The sequence below is a fragment of the Aedes albopictus genome, chromosome 2, assembly GCF_035046485.1.
Source record: "Aedes albopictus strain Foshan chromosome 2, AalbF5, whole genome shotgun sequence".
Classification (NCBI taxonomy): Eukaryota; Metazoa; Arthropoda; class Insecta; order Diptera; family Culicidae; genus Aedes; species Aedes albopictus.
This window is the reverse complement of record NC_085137.1, coordinates 482,004,541-482,025,794: the sequence shown is the minus strand read 5'-3', so window position 1 is coordinate 482,025,794 and position 21,254 is coordinate 482,004,541. Positions and strand designations below refer to the sequence as shown.

Genomic DNA, 21,254 nt, shown 5'->3' with positions numbered 1-21,254 from the left:
CATCCAGATCCGACTATTACGTGCTTTATTCTGTCATAATATGATATACATACAAACTAAATCTATCATAGCCTACTACACTCAGCGAAGTAAACTACCGAAATTTATCAAAATACCTTATGAAATTTAGCCATAACTGTAAAGTATGGATGCCATAAGAATACCTTATGAAAATTGAACATGCTTATTATGACCTAATTACATAAGATAAACTTATGAAAAGAGCAGAAAAATCGTAAAATGATGCAGACTGGAATCGATCCATGAACGTCGAGATCACTGAGCTCGTGCCCAACCCACGCGGCTATCGACGCTTGAGAATTTCGAGTTGCTAAATGTGTATAAAAGCCAAACTGTGAGTCGATTTTGCGCCATAAACCGACATTATGAAATTCATTCTAGCCGTTATGAATTGTTTAAAGGCCATTTCATAAGATAGACCTTATGATAATCTTAGGTTTATTTGCCTGAGTGTACAGTTCGGCCATCTTGACGTTACACTCTCTCTCTCTTCTTGGCGTAACGTCCTCATTGGGACAAAGCCTGCTTCTTAGCTTGGTGTTCTATGAGCACTTCCACAGTTATTAACTGAGAGCTTCCTCTGCCAATGACCATTTTGCATGCGTAAATCGTGTGGCAGGCACGAAGATACTCTATGCCCAAGGAAGTCAAGGAAATTTCCTTTACGAAAAGATCCTGGACCGACCGGGAATCGAACCCGTCACCCTCAGCATGGTCATGCTGAATACCCGTGCGTTTACCGCCTCGGCTATATGGGCCTTGACGTTACACATAGTCCTCGGAGTGATTCACCAGCCTCTTGTCAGTTTCCGCCAAACTCCAACACGGTAACATATTATCCGATTTTGTTATGCGCCGCTTTCTTAAAAATACGCGCTGTTTCCCCGTTGGCCAGTTACAGTTTGATTACAGCTAGCTGTTTCTGTTCCATAACTCCTCTCGCAAACTTTCCAGCTCGAGAATAATGCGCCGTATTTATGCTTCTCTTCTCAAACTTCAATGTTTCCTTCAACGACCAGTTCTATTTTCGATTTCACTTTCTTGTTGGAGATTGTTTCACAATCTTCTGCAGTGGCAAGCAACTCAAAATTTGAATCCAACGGCTTCGAATACGGGTAGTATATCCCACTTCTGAATTGTAAGGAATATATGAAATACGTCCAGATCCGACTATTACGTCCTTCATTCTGTCATAATGTACAAACTAAATCTATCATAGCCTACTACAATATTGTTCTCAATGTTTCGTGCGAAGTTATTCTAAGTCGAATACAGGAGGAGATAGACGCGACTCTTCGGCGGCAGCAGGCAGGATTCCGTGCCGGAAGATCTTGTGTGGAACATATTGTCACACTCTATCATATTAGTGTAGGTAAACGAATTCCAAGAGTCCCTATATCCGGTATTTATTGACTGAGAAAAAGCTCTCGATTATCTGAACCATGAAAATCTGTGGGACGCCCTCAGAAGCAAGGGAGTTTCGAATAAAATCGTCAACCTCACCGAAGCGCAGTACAAGGCTTTAAGATACATGCAGAGTCCTGCATAACGGAGCTTTGTCCGACCCTATCCGGGTAGTTACTAATTCACATCGTAATCGACGAGATCATGGTGGGGACGATTGACCGTGCACCGAATCGTGAGCCATTTTGGTAGCCGCTATGGAGCATCTGAACGAATTCGATTTGGCCGATGATGATGCTCTACTAGCCCAACGGATTGGCCAAACGCTCTACGCTCTACGACGGATCTAACCATCAACGTCAGCAAGACCAAATCGTTGAATGTCAACACGGACAACCCCACCAACTTTACAGTAGTTGGACTAGCAGTGGAGAAGCTCGAAAACTTTCAATCGCTTGGCGAAATCTGCAAGCAACCGCTGGATTGGAGTCAGACAGGTCATCGCACCAGAGGCAGACTTATAGCCTCGTGGAGACGAAGCCTCAACAAGGAAATCAACGAAGTCTGTGGGAATCTGACCTGGGCTCAGGTCAAGGCTAAAGCGAGCAGCCGTCCAGGATTAAGATATTTTACTTTGGCTCTATGTACCCCCAGGGCTATTCAGGATATACTAGCAACGCATTCCCGTAGGGACAATATTTTCAAGAAAACTTCTGGCGAAATTGCTGATAATGTCTTGTATTGATGCTCTTCAATAAACTCATATGAGAAGCTGGGAGGATTTCTTGGAATTTATTATTGTACCATTTCGCGATGGTACAATCTGTATGCATAAGAAAAAACGTGGAATTTCGGATCTTGCTTGTAAGAAATTTCTGGATTGATACATGGTTTATTTTCTGATCAAAGTGCAAAGTTTCTAGAGCAATATCTGAAGAAACGAATGCAGTATCACGTAGGCCATTCAAACAGCTTAAACTTGTTTACAGATAATTCGATGAGTTTCTGTCGTACTTCCTTGGGGTACCAATTTGTAATCTAGATCAACCATGAATAAGTCGCATTAAAGCTGTTCTAGAAATTGGATTGTCGACTCAGAACGAAAATTTGCGTTTTATTCCATTTCGTAGAATTTTTGTTTGAATAATAGCCTTAAAGTAAAAAATAAACGTAGATTCCATCGGTCTGATCAAAGTTCGTCGACATTGAAAACACTCTACAGCGTAGTTACAAGCCCTACGAATCCCACAACAAAAGCGTATAATCAATTGTTTGCGATGAATGACTTCTGTTTTCTTATTCTTAACGCCCATTTCCCGGTTACTAGTGCAGCGTATTTGAAATCCCATTCCCGGATATTTACCTCCCATCATTATTGCTACGACGACAAATTACATCCGCACCAAAAAGCCGAGTTTTACGCTCGTGCGCTTGTGTATTCGCGCATTTCACTCACAACCGCGTAGGATTTTCTCATTTTCCTCATTTTCCCTGGTTAGGAGAGGAGCGGCGCGGCGGCGACAGCATGTATCACAACAAATCCGAGAATAGGTTTAATGGGCGATCGTGGACCTCTATGGATGTAAAACCATATTCGCGTGTTTGTTTGTAAATCCTACGGCAAGCAAGTGCAGGATTAGCTTCAGCGGCGAATAAACCGTCGAAGAAAGCCACGCAGGTTGAAGAGCGATCTTTGAACCGAGCTGGATGATCGCTGCTCCCCGATAGACAAAGATGATCCAGTATAAGGGATTTTTATTTTTAGCAGCGCGTTGTTCTAATAATAACGTGGAAAGTCGTTTGCAATGAATGATAAATGCCAGCTATAATTGCGATAGCTCATAACGTTTGAAAAAGGAGGCGCGTGGTGAGTCAAGCTTGTGTGCAGTACAAATGGAGACGCTTGGTTATTAATTTTGATCGAAATATGAAAAGGGGATTTGAAACTAACACAATTGCTACAATCAGTTACGTATTGGAACTTTTCAAGTAACTGTGTTAATAATGACGCCAAGCAGCAAACAAAACAAACACACGATCATAAATAGCATGTCTCTAGTTCATTATTTGATCGCCGAGTGTAAAATGTTTGTTTTCGACCACAGCCGAAAACCCATGACGACAAGCAAGAAATTTTAATCTATTTGTGAAAATCTCTGCTAATGGAAAAGCAAGATATTCCTAGGTCCTTTTTTTTAGCTATTTATCGATTAAATAATTCAGGTAGATTCACGGCTGATCCATCTACATAATGCCCAATTTTAATCAAGCGTTTATCTCCATCATTATTGGAGCAAACAATGAGGTTAATCACTAGGGAATTTCTCTGTTTATGTCCCACTTTTCATGGTCAGCGCCGATCGAGCCTTTATCCCATATAACAAATCAACAACTAAATGGTTTTCCCTGGGAAATGTGTCACCAATGTGTAAAATCTCGGACAGTATGCATGTGTACTAGTGTTGTATACACTATATGCCTGTATTATTTGCTACTGGGATAAGTAATCGATTCGGCACGAGGAACCAGTAATATAATTGCAGTGCAGCTCATGGTCAAAATTTTATTGCGTATCACACCAGACGACACGAGTTGTCAGACGTAGCGCAGTATAGGTCTAGGTGCAGCAGGTGACCTGCATTCGAATGGGATGTACATTTCCACAACTTCTGTCGCTGCAATTTGGCGTTCTTAGGCATGTCTTCACAGTTTCTTCCTACCTTTTTTACTTAATCATTTGTTTAAGGCTCACGCGCCATGAAACATAACGGAACCGGATGCATTTTGAACATTGTTTACCATTTCGTATTTGCGACTTACTACATATCACTACATATGCTAGTTTTGAGGAACCGTAAACTCGCGGTTTGGCCGAGGTTAGGGGAAACTATAATACTAGTGAACTTTTCGTTGACGCTCAGCAGTATTGTGTGGCGAGGTTGCTGCTGAACAAACGTTAAAATCCTGATAGCTTGCACCACAGCTACAGCAATTGCTGTGTGTGAGCCAAATTGGCTTCTTTAGCGGTGTTGAAATAATTCCATACCTATTCTGAATCTGCATGCCAAATTGAGCCGAAATCCAAATTTTCATGAATTATGGTACCCGAGAACCAATTTCAAAATTAATCTAAAGTTTGAGTGGGAGCGATTTGATGAATCACCCCTCGTCGGATTTTGTACTGGGCAGAGCTGTTAAGCAGTTGCCCAACTGTCAAAAAGTGATAAAAATCTTTTTAAAATTGATATCAGGTTTCAAATCCTACACGGAGACACTCAAGTACCTAAATTTGAGTTATTTTTAACTCACTTTTGAGTTCTTTTTTGTCTCCACTCTCTTTGTTGTTGTCAGAGAGCGAAGAGCAAACCAACCCAACTTTGACAGTTCGGTGCGGGAAGCCAAAATTGAGTAAACAGCATTGAACTCATATTTGAGTATTTTGAACTAGCAGTTGGGTGAAAAAAACTTAACCGGTAGTATAGATAGTAGAGTAAACATAGATCCGCGGACACCGCTGACTAATCAAGCGTGTAAGTAGTAATTTTCAAGAGTGTGACGGATGAATATGACGTCATGCGCTCCGTTGATGTTGTCCAAACCGTGACGTCATGCTCGTTTGGATACAGATTTTGACAGTTCGTTTGGATACAACGGATTCATCAACACGGATCTATGTTTACTCTACTATCTATAACCGGTAGGTACTCTCGGACGATGTCGGCGAGAGGAGTTACGGAATGGAATGATACAGAAGCGTTGCGATCAGCAGGTGAAGATTTAAGCATAAGTGTTGCATTACAACATCGGAGACCTTGTCAACGAGTTGGAGCTTTAAGGAAAATAGCCGAGCACATCAAGGACGATGTGAAAAATCAAGATGGCCGAACTGTAGTAGGCCTTGCCATTTCAAAAAATGTATTATGTCATAATAAAGAACACCGTAGTACTAGAGTGCCTTTAACTTAGAGTGGCGTCAATGTCAAAATTGGAACAAAGATCATGTGTTAAATTGCTGTCAAATCCATACAAACGCGCGTTCCAAACGAGCAGGAGACCTGTCAAAATCGGAACATGACGCCACTCTCCCTTCCAGTCACTCTACGTAGTACGAGTACGAACTGCACGTCTTTCTTTATAAGTCGCTAAAAATGTAAGGTGACCCGTGCTGAAGGATGAATTCAGTAACAAATTTTGAAAACGACGTATAATCAATGCTACACCATTGATTATACGTCGTTTTCAAAATTTGTTACTGAATTGTTGATGGGGTTTAAAAGATATTCGTTCTTCAATGGAGCCCGTAATGTGGGTAGGCCACTTCTTCTTCTTCTTTTTGGCGTAACGTCCTCATGGGGACAAAGCCTGCTTCTCAGCTTAGTGTTCTATGAGCACTTCCACAGTTATTAACTGAGAGCTTCCTCTGCCAATGACCATTTTGTATGCGTATATCGTGTGGCAGGCACGAAGATACTCTATGCCCAAGGAAGTCAAGAAAATTTCCTTTACGAAAAGATCCTGGACCGACCGGGAATCGAACCCGTCACCCTCAGCATGGTCATGCTGAATACCCGTGCGTTTACCGCCTCGGCTATATGGGCCCTGTCATTGGTAGATCTGGTGATCAAACTGGACGAGCAGGTTGTTGGGTTGCTCTGGATTTTATTTTTCTTGATAAAAAATACTTTGTGCGATCAGTAACTGCCTTCGGATTATCTGTATAATGCTCATCAACTTACAGTTGGTAACCAGAAAAGCATTTCTTTACTCGCTATGCATTCAATCGTTTCTTAAATTTTCTTCAATGTCGATCTGCATTCTTCTTGCTTGTGCTTCAAAAGCTATTCATTTGATCTTTCGATATAAAGTTTTGCTATTAATGATATCCCAGGTATTAATTTTAGCTATTATTTGGGCCTGTCCATAAACTACGTAGACTCTTAGGGGGGGACGGGGGGGTCTGGCCAAAGTCTACGCTCCATACAAATTTCGAAAATTTTGTATGAAAAAAAGTCTACGAGGGGGGAGGGGGGGGTCTGAGATGGCCCAAAAAAGTCTACGTAGTTTATGGACAGCGCCTTTATAGATCTGTTTATCGTATACAGAGGATAAACAAAATGATCGGGACACGCAAAATTTTCACTCTTCAAAAAATGGTAAACTAGCTGTACCTTTTCGAGTGTCTCAAATAATCCCAAATTTTAATTGTAAGTTGAAGTAAGGTAGTTGTATATCAATGGTCCAAATTTGGGAATGATCGGGATGTTCTACATGAAGTTAGAAAGATTCTAAAAAACGCATAACTATCCGATAGCTAACTTTGAACTGTTATATCTCCAGATTGAATGAACCGAATGCAATGAAATTTTGACGGTTTATGACTAATATAATGTGCTTTGAAAAACGTTTGACTAAACTGAAATTATTATTGAGCAAAAAAATTATAGCAATTTCAATTATTTTATGATTTTTTAGTAAATTAATCTATTTTTTAATGTATCCCATTACTTTTTTCGATTTATTGCCGGTTAGTTTGTTACTTACCTCCAAAACATATTTTTATTCAAGTCAATTATTTAAATGAACTATACCTTCCATCTCGAATTTTAAAGTGATGTTGATTTTTTGGGAAATTTGGTGTTAATTGAGAAAAATAATTTAATCGTTATAGTTTCTTCTGTGTTAAAAAATTTATGTTCCGTAAGTCTTAAGTTTTTCATAGCTCATTATATAAAAGTCATAAATGTTAAAAATTTCATTGCATTGCGGTTCATTAAATCTGGAGATGTAACAGCTCGAAGTTGGCTATTGGATAATTATACTTGTTCTAGAATCTTCTTAACTTCGTATAGAATAGCCCGATCTTTTTCATCTTTAGGGCCACTAATGCACAACTAGTTGATGAACTTATAGTAAAAATTTGAGAATATTCGATGCACTGAAAAGTAAAAGGTAGATGATCATTTTTTTTAATTTAAATTTTGCCTGTCCCGATCATTTGTATCAATCAAGCCAATATCAGTCAGTACTTCACCTCTACACGGAAAAAAATGAGTTAATCCACTCATAATCTCAAAGTACAATTCTGGCAGCACATTTTCTTAGGGGCTGTCCATAAACCACGTGATCATTTTTTTGGGACTTTTCAACCCCCCCCCCCCGTGGTCATTTGTTCATACAAAATTTTTTTTTGTCCATACAAAATGGTCATTGGCCGACCCCCCCCCCCCCCCCCCTCATGACCACGTGGTTTATGGATAGCGCCTTACCAGTAACGACACCGACCAAGCTCTTTCAGTTTAGTTCAGTTGGGAAGAGAAAGGAATATTGGAGTGTGATGATTATTGGTACTACAAATTAGAGATGGGCAAACAGATCTGCACCCATTTAAAATATCCGCATCAGTAAAGTGAGCGAGTGAGCCGTGGATCTTTTACAAAGAGAGCAGGATTACTCGTTTACATGCTTCTGTGAGAAATCTCCTAAAAGAACCGATATTAGGTTCTCTTTTTCATTTCCAGAATATGATCGATTGTTTAACGCTCAAAGACGCGTCTTTGACTACCTGCAGCGACGCTGCGCTCACGCTGTGTATCACATGCGTGCATTTTTTTATGGTGCGTGTACTCAGTACACGACGCGACCGCTCGCGGGTTAAGGAAATTCTGCAATTCTTTATTATGCAATCTTTTGAATATTTTTGACGATGTCGTGAAGCTATTTCTGATGGGATTCCTCGAGACATTTCCTTTCAATTTCAAGGTAGAGTATCTTCCGAAATTTATGAAAATATTCTGGGCAGAAATCATCGGAGAAGTTTCAAGCGGAAAGAAATTTAAAAATTTTTGGATTTTTTTTGCAAGAAAAATGCATCCCGTATTCAGATTTTGTGCAGAATTTTCTTCGAAGATTTATAAAAAAACACAAAGGAAAACTCACTCCCCATCAGTAAGATCAAATCTTTCTGGGCTCTTTTTTATTTTTTAAACAAAGCATTAAATTTCACCGAATATACTACAAACCCGTTTCGGTGATAATGTAATACCCTAAAAAAGAATAATAAGAAATCTGGATAACTGACATTGAGGAATATTAAAATTGGTTGTCAAAATACGCATATATGTAAAAGGATAAGCATAACAGGGCGGAATTAAAAGCCACAAAACTGTTTACACTCCTTCGCATAATAAGAAAGTAAGAATTTCTTACAAAAACAACAATGAATCATTTGAAGAGATTGCTAAAGGAAGTAATATTGCCAAATATGTCGAAAAAAAATATTGGAATTCGGTGAATTTGACGAAACAATTCTGTTGACTCTATATTTATAATTTCCTCTAGAAATGAAAATACGGTTAGAAATAAGTTAAAAAATAATATATGAAAGCTTTTACTCAAAAATGTGTTTTGCCTATAATGCTTAAAATGCCTCAAAATATTTTTTTTTCTCCAGTAACTTCATCACCAATCTTCTAACAAATACTGCTTAAAACTTAGATTGAGCAAACGTGGCTTAATAGTCCAAGATAACTTATTGTGGAAAAAGATGGGTACCGTAATCCGAGGTAACATTGATCGAAATTTTCGATTTTTCTTGATTAATTCCTTTGTTTAAGCAAATGATACATATTTTATATTTTTAAAACGAGTACTGACCCTCTGAGTATGTGTTAAGCTACTTCAAAACTTGAAAACATGTTTAAATAGAATTTTTATTCTAATTTTTGATTTTGTTGATTTGGGCTAACATTGATCACCTAAGTTAACAATATTCGTTTGCGTTGAAAATACTCTTACTTACTAAATTTGGGGGCCCTGATTTCGAATATGTTGCCAAAATGCCACATTATCTGTATTCCGTACACGAAAAAAGTTGGCATCCCCTCGTTTATTTTACTATCTCAAAATATTCCGCTAGAGCTGTAAGCTTATAAAATAGTTTCAAAAATATACTATTTTTTTTAGTTAACTTACTTGTTCCATTGCCTTGCGGTTTAAAAATAAACGAGTAGGTGCGAAAAATTTTATCGTATGCAACCCTGTAATGTGGCAGCTTTGCTTACAAGTTATGTCTTTTTTGAGTTCCCGCATAAACGATAACCATAAGATGTGCTTAACCACCCATTCGAGATACAATTCGAACAGTATGCGGTATTGTTGAACCGTCTGCATTACGGTCCGTGTATGGTGTTGGTTTATTAGGGTTATTTGAGGATAAAAATTCTTTAAACCGCGAATAACGCCTAAAGGTAGGCAATGACATAAGCAGTTGAAACCCTACTTTCAATTAATCGTATAATTTATTGAAAAGGAGCGTTTGCTTATGAAATCCAACTCTGGGATATTATATTGAGCTTTTAAAGTGATTTTGAACTTAATATTGTATCTAGTAACCACGCCAAGCATAAATGTTTGAGAACGTATCCCATTTCGTTACGAAACACAGTTAAGGAAAAACCGAATTATTTATATGATTATGAAACTCAATTTTCATGAACTTGATGTCATTTAGTAGCTAAACAGTAACAGCTTAATAAAAACTATTCGTTAGCAGAAACTGATTCAATGAAAATTGTTTGTTTGAACATTTCATGAGGTGGGTCAAGCCGATCAATGTTACCCCGCTGATCAATGATACCCCGGATTACGGTACTTTAAAAGTTCTGGGGATTGTTTGCTGGTATAGTTATGAACATTGGTGAATTCTGGAGCTCGATGTAAATAGGTCGTATGTGCTTTTGTCGATATAAAATTCGATCAGTTTATTTTAGTCATTGTAGCAATATGGCAGATATTTTGCAAACTTTCCATGATGGAACAGAAAGCCTGTTTTGTGAGGATTCTGCTGTATGTATCAACTTTGCTCAATTTCAATGGTATTCGCTATAATAAACGAATCCAACTGATCGAATTTTTAATCGACATAAGCACATACGACCTATTCAAATCGAGCTCCAGAATTGAACGTTTCTATAAGTCGATCAAAATTGATTAAGTTGTTTCGGAATTCGTTCCATTTAATATTCATTGGTTTACGAGAAACTTTGATATTTCCCGGGAAGTCCCGGGATTTCAAAAATAAAAATCCCAAATCCCGAGATTTTTTTCAGTCCAGGAAACAAAACCATCAACCGAAGATGTAGAGCGGCGTATCTTAAGGACAAACGTCTAGAAATCCCGTTTCAACAGTGCATCAGAACTTCAGACGCACAAATCTCAAGAAGCAGCTTTCAAGCAACAGTACATTTTATTATTCTGTTCTTGCTCACTTGTAATAAGCTTAAAATAAGAAGATCAGGTGCGCTGATTTTGTTTAAGAGGTTTGTGCGCTCGAAATCGTGACTAGGTGCCAAAGTCGGCCATAGTGGGATTCTAACAAGTCTGTCCTTAAATGTGATGTTGAACAAATAAATATACATATGTAGGTATTTAAATAAATGTGAAAAATAGTCTTCTTTTTTTGGTATTCGCAAAGTCACATTCGTTCAGTTGTATGTACATCGATATTTTGTTGTACTATAACACGTATTTGAGCATCACCAATATTATTCAAAACCTACTCACAAAGCCCAACGACGAAGAATTTTCGTTATTATTAAATAGCTTTCCTGCAACATCTGTTAGAAACCCATCAATAAGACGTGCTTCCTTTCTTTCTTCACAATATATCTCCTTGAAAGATATATGTAATAACTTCGCCGGCGCTAGAACACACATGGGCTGCTGATCGCGTCGGTCTTCTTGTACCGTCAAGGTGCCATTCACCGTGGGGGCTCCATTCACCGTGTGCCTTCGAATATTTTTTCATTATTTCCATATTATGATTGAATGATATGACAATTTCCCTTCGATTTCACCAATACAACACTAATGTATTGTTACCATGTCAAAACGCTCATTAGAAACATTTAAAAGTATCATTTTGACACTAAAGTGTTTTTACATGAAGCGGGTTTCTGCTCGTTCACTGCATTCATAGTGAAAAAACGAAAACTGCGCTAAGGTGATTTAAGCGATAAACCGAAGACCACTCTATCAAGAAGACTTGCAACACTGCCGAAGATCGGGAGTCACTGTTACCAGCGCCACCACGGATAAAGGTGGAACTTTTTATGATAGTGTGAGTAAATCTTCATACTCGCACCAATACACTCTTACACTTTTATACAAAGGTACCACCTTAACTCAACAGGCGGCAGTGCCGTCGGTGACGCTTGCGTTAGTATGGGAAAATAACAGAGTTGCATGTCTTCTTGATGAAGTAGTCTTCGGATAAACTAAATGTAATAACGTTTTTATTCCACCAAGAAGCAATTAAATTCACATATTAGGTATGTATTTTGCATTTCCGAAGTAAGTTTAACCAGAAAGTACGATTACTCGTACTTTTTAATTGGAACAAAAAGGCACGGTAAATGGGTACCCTAAAAATCAATGATCTCCATTCACCGTGCTCCATATTGTCCCATATATCTAGAAAAAATCGAAAATTTGAACATTCGTTTTTCTAATAAAATCTTGCAAGTTATTACTTGAAATGAATTTAAACGAAGAAAATTCCCTTGGCTGGGTAGTTTTGATCATTTTTAAACAAAGTAGAATAAAATTTCTCATACACGGTGAATGGGTCCCTACTACCACGGTGAATGGTGACCTACCACGGAATTAGGCGACCCTGCTACCCTTCACTAATAGTCCATTTTATGAGCCGATTTTATGAATGAATTTTGACAGGAGGTAGTGGCCAATAACCCGTGAAAACCAACATCATCATCAACATTGTTGTCACTTCGTAAAATGGCTCATTGTACTATATCACCAAATTTTGTGAAAAATTTTCTACTTCTGTGGATATTGCTCTAATTTTAACCTATAATAAAGGCAATTAAAAGCGGGACCAACAATGTTTATAAGACTGGTGTCAAATAACAGCCCTTATTTGCCCCGAATCCTCTTAAATCCACGGTGAATGGTGCCTTGACGGTATCCACATTTGCGTGTATGCAATTTTCATTTTCGTTTTTCTACCCTTTTCATCCGTTTTCCACCGATGCGAGCTGCTATTCTGTATGTTTAGGTAGGTATAACAATCTCACGAGTCAACGAAACACCGCCGGCGACAGTAGACGATGCTGCTTCGAATGCGAAACAGCTGTTCGTCGTTGGACTCAGGGTGCAAAATGTTCAAAGTCATTGACTGAAAACAGCACGAATTTGAATGATTCTGCACTGAATATTCAAAACAAACAAATTCATTTTCGCTCTCCTTCTTCACACTGTCAGTCAATTCCTAGTCATTGAATATGAATCCGATCGAACAACATCTTAATAATTACCTACGTTTATGGCTACGATTCCCACCAAAAACACTCCACAACAATCAAATGGGAAAAGATCCGTGTAAAGCACCGTTATATGTAATCGAAACGTTAATATTTTATCAACAATTTACCACTTTGTAAGATGTTTACAAATATTCATTGACTTTCATTCAGTTGACAAACGAGTATCGAGCAGCTGAATATGAATATGCAGGCCAGGCAAGTGAATGAAAATTGCCGCACGGTGAACTTCAGCTCGTCTGCTCGAAAATTTTGCGCCCTGGTTGGACTACTGTATACAATATACATAGTAGCTTCGAACGCAAGCGCAAACTAAAGTCCCTGACCTGCTGAAACCAATCATTTCGGGAAAAGTTAGAAGTCATGCGCGTCAATCATGCTGAATACATAGAGGAAGGATAAGCCATCAACCATTAGGTATGTGACGTAGAAGTTTCGACGACGCTCGCTACGTCACCAAGAAAATGCATCGGGCCACGTGACGCAGGATCGTTGATCTCCGGAATGTGATCTGCCAAAAATTGTGACAGGGTGGATTCGCTTTAGCTACTTTTTCTGCCGCGAATTGACAAGGCAGTTAGATTTTTTTTAATTGTACGCTGCCAGACTGAGAGGGTACTTGTATACGATACGGGATTTTCTAATGACGAAACCTTTAAATATAAATCTCTGATCGCGATGCCGAACGTACATATAGACATAGTCGTCGCTCGGAAAAGCTAACAGTTAACCTAATACGAACACTGTGTACCATGTTTCGCCTCTGCATTATTAAGCAGATGATTTAGTGCGAGAGAAAAAGATATTTCACGGTTCATTAACAGCGCAGTACTGTGTCTTCTTCTTCTTCTTATTTATGGCGTAACGTCCCAACTGGTACAAATCCTGCTTATCCAATCACTTCCACCGTTATTAATCGAGAGTTTGTCTCTGCCAATAATTAGGGTAGGGCGGGGCAAGATGAGCACCCTAAGGATCACGTTGAATTTATTGGAAGTGATCACAATTTTTCAAAGTACCTCTCAGTAGTTCTTTTCTATATCATGTTTTCTACCACCCATAAACATGGCAGGGTTCAAAATGCACAACAAGGATTATTTTTTTTGACTAAACAAAAAAGGTGTTTTATGGTCAGTTCGAACATGCTGCGGGGCAAGACGAGCACCCCCACGGGGCAAGAAGAGCACTTCATTAAAATCTTAATATTTTAACAATAAATTGGCCACACAGTGATTGATATAGTAAATCTTGTTTATAGCTATGGTATCACGTTCTAAAATGATCAGTTTCTTTCTCTAATATTGAAAAAATAATGTAGTTTTAATACTTTATACAAAATGACCCGAAAAACAATAAACGATTATTAAGTGGCTTATTTTTTTAAATTTACGCAACCAAATAGTTGTAGAGGACACGGAAACTTGTGTTTGGCACAGTTCGGCACTATTGACTGGATTACAATAATTTCAAAATATTTTCTATATTCCCATCAGGGGTGCTCAACTTGCCCCACTATAGGGTAATAACTTAAATTGAATAAATTTTCATGTTTGTTTTTAGAAAATATTTTCTAATGTAAGTTAAAATGCTTTGCAGTAAGCTAGTAATGTTGGCTGTTAACCAGAATTACGGTAAAAAATATATTGTGACATAAAAACCTTATTTCATTCTGATGATTTCTTATAAGAAAATGCTCAAAATCCATGCTATTTTTTTTTTTTTTTTTTTTGTTGGGGGGAGTTGAACCACTGCGTCCAGTGAGTTGAACTTTTGTGGTATACCCCTGTTTACTATTCGCATCTTACAAAGCTGATCACCCTTTATTAAGTTATCCGCTTAAGTATCCTGACGCGTCATTTCCCAGTTAGGCAAAATAGAGTTTATGAAACCTACTACCTTCCCGGGGTTGAGAGACCAAATTTCACTCGGTTGCAAGCAACCATAATTTAGAAATTTGGATCTACGTTTGTACAAAGCACCACAGCTGCAAAGCAGATGTTCCGAGGTTTCCAATTCAATGTTACAGAATCTACAGATATCATTCTGAACCCGACCTATGTTCTTCAAATGATATCTGCTCGGGCAGTGTCCAGTTATTAGGCCAGTGAACGTGCACAAAGTTCTCTTATTAAGCTCCAAGAGCTTCCTAGTAATTCCTGCATTTGGTGTTATAAATCTTTTTGATTGATTACATCTTTTGGTTACCATCCAGTTGGTAATCACCCTTTGTTCTTCCCATCGTTTCAATTCCATTTTTATGGCACAGTATGATATGCCACAGAAAGGTTCTGGTCCAAAGAACTGTGTATTAGATCCTTGTTTTGCGAGCTCGTCTGCCTTTTCATTTCCCTCAATGCCACAATGTCCAGGAACCCAATATATGTTTACTGAATTCTCTTGAGACAGTTTTCGCAGTGAGAGTATGCATTCCCAGACAAGTCTCGATGTACATTTATAAGCGTTCAGTGCTTTCAACGCAGCTTGGCTGTCAGAGAAAATATAAATATTTGCATATCTGTACTTTCTTTTTAAGCAAGAGTCTGCGCATACTAGAATAGCAAAGATCTCCGCTTGAAACACCGTTGGATAGTTCCCCATTGGCACTGAAATGTTTATTCCAGGGCCAAAGATCCCAGCCCCCGTTTGTGTCCCAACTTTTGATCCATCTGTAAAGAATTTAATGGAACCTTGACGAACAGCTGGTCCTCCGGCATCCCACTCTAAACGCGATGTTTCACATACGTTGTAAGGAATGTCATAGTTATCCACTGGTTTCATCCAATCTCCATTCATATTCATTACAGAGTTACTTTGGAAGTGTTTTGATATGCTTAAGTGATTTACTAAATCTCCTGGCATAAATTCCTTCAACCGTTTTAATCTGATCATACTCTTTTCCGCTTCTAATTGCACAAATTCATGCAATGGTAGCAAATAAAGAATTGCATCTAACGATTTTGACGGAGTACTTCGCATCGCTCCCGTTACAGCGATGGACATCAGGCGTTGAAGTTTTGCAAGCTTAGCCTGCGCAGTGGCCTCTTTTGTTTTTGGCCACCACACGAGCGAAGCGTACGTTACTTTGGGACGTATAATAGATGTGTAAATCCATTTTATCATTTTTGGTTTTAAGCCCCACTTTCTTCCAAACGTTTTGGAGCAGCACCAAAAAGCACTGGTAGCTTTGCCAATTACATACTCAATATGAGCATTCCAGTTTAATTTGGCGTCTAATATTACACCAAGGTACTTAACTTGTTCACTAAGACGCATTTGTACACCTCCAATCTTCAATGTTTTGAGGTTGAACTTCCTTTTCCTAGTGAACGGAACAATTACTACTTTTGAGGGGTTGACGTTAAGGCCTTCCTGCACACACCATGAATGGGTAAATTGCAGAGCCTGTTGCATTCTCTCTGAAATGATACTATCAAACTTTCCTCTTACTATGATGACAATATCATCTGCGAAGCCTACAACCTCGAAACCAAGTGTCTCCAAGCTTCTTAGCAGATCGTCTACAACTAAGGACCACATCAGTGGTGAAAGGACCCCTCCTTGAGGACAACCTTTCGTTGCCTTAATCATTATAGACGACCCACCTAGCTCAGAAATGATTTCTCTTTTTGCAAGCATAGAATGAATCCAGTTAATGATAGCCGTATCAAAGCCCTTTTTTACCATGGCACGAGCCATCGAAGAATAGGAAGTGTTATCAAAAGCACCTTCAATATCCAAAAATGAACATAGTGCTATTTCTTTTGCTGTAAGTGTTTTTTCCACTTTAGACACCAGAGATTGCAACGCCGTGACTGTTGACTTCCCAGATTGGTATGCAAACTGGGTTTCTGATAGTGGATGTTCTTGCATGTAGTTTGAACTAATAAAATCGTTAAGAACTTTCTCCATAGTCTTTAACAAAACTGATGAAAGACTGATGGGTCTGTATGATTTAGGATGCGTCCTATTCCGCTTCCCTGCCTTTGGTACAAAAATGACTTTTACTTTTCTCCATTTTGATGGAATGTAGTTCAATCTTATACTTGCCTTGAAAATCTCTATTAGAGACGGAATTAAAACTGCCTCGCCCTTTTGAAGAAGTGCAGGAAATATTCCGTCTACTCCAGCAGATTTGAAAGGCTGAAAAGATCTAACTGCATTCTCTACTCTGGCTCTCGTGAAGATATTGTCGGCTAGATCTGGACTGATGTTTTCTGTTCTGGTAGACATGTAAGATGTCTTCATAGAACACCTTTCACCATCAAGGCCTTCAGATCTTACCGGATCTGCACATTGAACCGATCCAGGGAAATGAGTCTCCATCATTAAGTCTAAAGTTTCGCGAGGAGTTTTTGTAAAATCCCCATCATTACGTTTTAAATATCCGAGTTCACTGGTGTGATCTTTTGCTAGCAATTTCTGTAGCCTTGCAACTTCAGGGGTATTGCTGATGTTTTCACATGTTCGAACCCAAGATCTTCGTTTAGCTTTCCTTATTTCATTATTATATTCAGTTAAAGACTTCCTATACTGAGACCAGTCTGAAGTAGCTTTCGCTCTATTAAACATTTTACGAGATATTTTCCGAAGTCGTTCAAGTTTTGTACTCCACCACGGCACGTCTCTGTTTGAGGACGCTCGTTTGGTAGGACAGCTTTGGTAAAATGAACTGAGTATCTTATCGTTTAACTTTTGAGAAAAGGATTCTAATTCCTGAATTGAATCAATCTTTCCCCTCTCCGTTACTAAGCTCGTATTCAGATTTTGTACATATTGATCCCAGTTTGTTTTCCTGGGATTTCTGAATGTAGTAGCAAGGCAATCGCCTTCCTTCCATTCAAACATAATATGTCTATGATCAGACAAAGAGGTTTCATCCGACACATGCCAGTTTGAAATTCTTTCATAAATTGCAGCGTTGCATAAAGTCAAGTCTAAAACTTCTTGTCTGATTGCGTTTGAAAAAGTTGGTTCATTTCCCTTATTACATATATCTATGTTACTTGCTGAGAGATAATCCAATAGGCACTCACCTCGACTGTTGATATCCGTACTTCCCCACACCGTATGATGGGCGTTGGCGTCACACCCAAGAATGAATGGCTTGTTGATTTCTCTGCATTTTTGGACGAATGGATCGATCTCAGGAGGAGGAACCACAGTATCATCACCAGGGAAGTACGCTGAAGCCACAACGACCTCTGTTTTTCCCCTAGTTGTTGGTACCTCCACCATGACCGCAACAATGTCTCGTTTAATAAATTCTGTAATTGGATAGCATTTGAGTGTTTTATCAATTAATACAGCAGTTCTAGGTGAACTCTGAGTTTCGTCATAGAACAACTTACAATTTTGTGTTTCAATACCAAGTATTTTTCCTTTATTGGACCATGGCTCCTGAATTAGAGCCACGCCCAAGCCTTGCTTACAGAACCTCCGACTCAACACAGCAGACGCACCCTTTGCGTGATGGAGGTTCACCTGCACGAACTTAATCGGTTTCATGAGAAGGCAGTGAACGCTTTTCTTTGCCTTTGCAGGAAGCGATGGTCCTATCGTTTTCATTTTCAAGAAATACACGGGTTTCTCTCATCTTATCAGGCATCCTTTCAGGCACACTCCTTTTCGTGGAATGCTGGCCATCTTTACTGCTTGAACCAATGAAAGGTTCCTTTGTATATTCCGTTATGTTCGATTTTGCACCTACAGTTGATGCGTTACCTTTGGGAGGAGTGGCAGTTATCTCCGAATGACGCTGCCCAGGATATTTCACCTTTCTCAGCTGCGTTTCGCCAAAGCGGAAGTTTAGAATAAAGTTTCTTTGCGACAGTATCTCCAAGGAACCTTCATCTACGTTTAGCATCCACTCTGCGTGTTTATTCGCGTTTGAACGGGTTAGAATTCTCCAGCCTTTTGTGCTTAGACCATCATTCTGACTCTCTATGAGTCCTCTAAGCCGCTCATCGCTGTAGTCAGCACTGAGGGGAAAGAACGCATGAAAAACTTCCGGGCGAGGAATATCTTTTTCATCCAACGCAATTAGTTCCGCATTTTCCCAAGGAGAGAGCATCCCAGTTACATCTTTTAGCCAATTTGCAGTTACTGAGTCTTTGCAGTCAAGGACCAGATAACCATGCCTATAGCTACATTTTGTAAATTTGGGTTTAACTTTCTCATGTCTTTGATTCTCTATTTTTAAAAGAATTGCTTCCTGCAGAGCATCAAGTTGCTCTGTTGTCATTTGATGATTTGGATAATCTTTTACTAGTATGCCCATTTTAACCATCCTTGCCGCATCTCTATAGTAGTGTTTTGTTGAATTTGGAATGGCTGGCAGGTTACCAGAATATTCCGGAACTTTTAATGCAGCCTTCCCTGAATTCTTAACAGTCTCCTTCTCCTTCATATATTTGTCTTGGATGTTAGAAGAGATTAACCCCGCACGCATCTTTGGACAGAGGTTCTCCTTCGTCCTCTTTGCGTTCGGGTTCTCTTCACTACTACCTTGTTCACCTTCTCTCAATCTTTTAGTTGTGTTTGGAGTGCCAGGAGTAACATTAGAAAATACTTGTTTCCGAGCTTCGTGTTTATTCAGCCCAGCTTCCAGACATTTCTTCATTTTATTCCTTTGTCCTTTTGACATATTTTTACGCCATTTGATTTTAGGCTCACTATCACTTAGAGATCGACTATTGTTGATCTCACTTTCGATAGCAGACCTAAAAATCACACTGGAAATCGGTTTGATAGTAACATTTATACCATCGTCGTCACTATCACTTTCCACCAGGTCATTTTTCGGCGTATTGAGTATCGAAGAGGAACACGACGGAACTTCTGAGGCAGAATCACTCAGCAGATCATTCTCCCTAGATTCAGCTACTTCCATATCCACTTCCTCAGGTTCCGAATGGACAATTGTGTTAATCACTGTCTTTTCGTGATTCATTTTTTTATCGCCTCTTGTAGTACTTATGTACACAAGAAAAATATGTAGTTGGTTTGGAATTAGCAAATATACAGCTGTCAAAATTGATTAGGGAAAAAGGAAAGGAAAAAAAATAAATAAAATAAAATAAAAGTAAATAAATTAGAATAAGGATAATATTTTGTGCTTCTGATCCCGGTTTTCTGTTTATTTATGTATTAATCTTTCGTGTATTTTATTTGTCGTAGAACTTTTTCCGTGTATATTGCACCATAAATGCTGTGCAAGTTCCACCCCAATTGTATGCAAGAACACTTTCAATATGTCATGCAGAAGACATTAAAGCATCTGACAGTTATGCACTACAAGAAATTCTTGCAGTTGCATCCTCGTCATGCATGATGGCCTCTTTCCTTTCTTTCTTTTACAATTCCAATGTTGAGCACAAATCTGGAATTAACTACACTTGAATTCACTAATCTCACCTATGCACTAGCAAAGATCTAAACGGCAGCGCCTTAGAATACTTTTGCACTATAGCTCACGATTTTTCACTACTTAATTCTGCCAAAAAAATTAGTAAAAGCTGAGCTAGTTTAGAAAGCACTTGTGCACTCGAGAGCAGTGTTGTCAGCACCATGCTATTGACTAATTTGACGATATTTTTCAATTAGTTCGTTATGAAGTACCTTATATCAGGTTCACAAACAGGATGAACTTTATTCTAATGGATTATGAAGCTGTTTGGGCAAAAATCACCATAAAAGTAGTAAAACAGAGGGGTGCTCATCTTGCCCCGGGTGGCCATCTTGCCCCGTCCTACCCTATTTTGCATGTGTATATCGTGTGGCAGACACGTAGATACTCTATGTCCAAGGAATTCGAGGAAATTTCCATTACTAAGTTTCATGGACCGATCGAGAATCGAATCCGTCACTTTTAGCGGCAGCATCCATTTATTACGTAACGCTAAAATCGGCATTTTTCGGCCCCCTCCCCCTTCGTAACGCTTTTTTGTACGAAAGCAATATTTTCTTTTGTATGGACTTTATTGCTCGGCCGTACTCCCCTCCGCATAGAGCGTAACGTAATTTGTAGACGGCGCCAGTCTTGCTGAATTCCTGCGTGCTTCGGCTGTATGGGCCCTTTTTAAGGTGTACCTACCGTAGTATGGCAGTATGCATCAAATGTTAAACAAAAGAAGCAGGTTCACTTATGTATAATGGACTTTAATATCTAAAATTCTATCATATACACGATACGGCGGTGAGCGCTGCAAAATGGTGAAACGACAAGGAGCATTCAACATAGCTCTGGTCCTCATAAGTTCCTACGTCAAGCTTCCACGCGTCAATCGTTGACAATGAACACCATCTAAGAGGTGTGTGCCTAATCGGTATTGCAGCCTGGGTGCTGTAGTCCTTCTGACTTATGCACGGAGAAAAATAATTAGTAAACACAACCATTTTTTAGTTCAATTCAACCGGAATCTCAGTTTAAATATGGCACAAATAAAATAATAGTTTGATTTTCCTGCCCGCATTAGTTGAAATAAACTATGA

General features: G+C 38.9%; 2 protein-coding genes across 2 annotated transcripts in view; both read right to left on the bottom strand.

Annotated features, from left to right (window-relative positions):
- The window catches only part of LOC109429046 (protein fem-1 homolog B), a 43,799-nt gene that overhangs the window by 18,057 nt on the left and 4,488 nt on the right, over nt 1-21,254 (bottom strand). The window lies entirely within an intron of this gene.
- On the bottom strand, nt 16,752-20,324 carry LOC134288657 (uncharacterized). Its single transcript, XM_062854127.1, has 2 exons — nt 18,113-20,324; nt 16,752-18,028 (listed from the first exon to the last, which is right to left on the bottom strand). The coding sequence occupies exon 1, from the start codon at nt 19,711-19,713 to the stop codon at nt 18,256-18,258; it is 1,458 nt and encodes a 485-aa protein (XP_062710111.1). The 5' UTR covers nt 19,714-20,324; the 3' UTR covers nt 16,752-18,028; nt 18,113-18,255.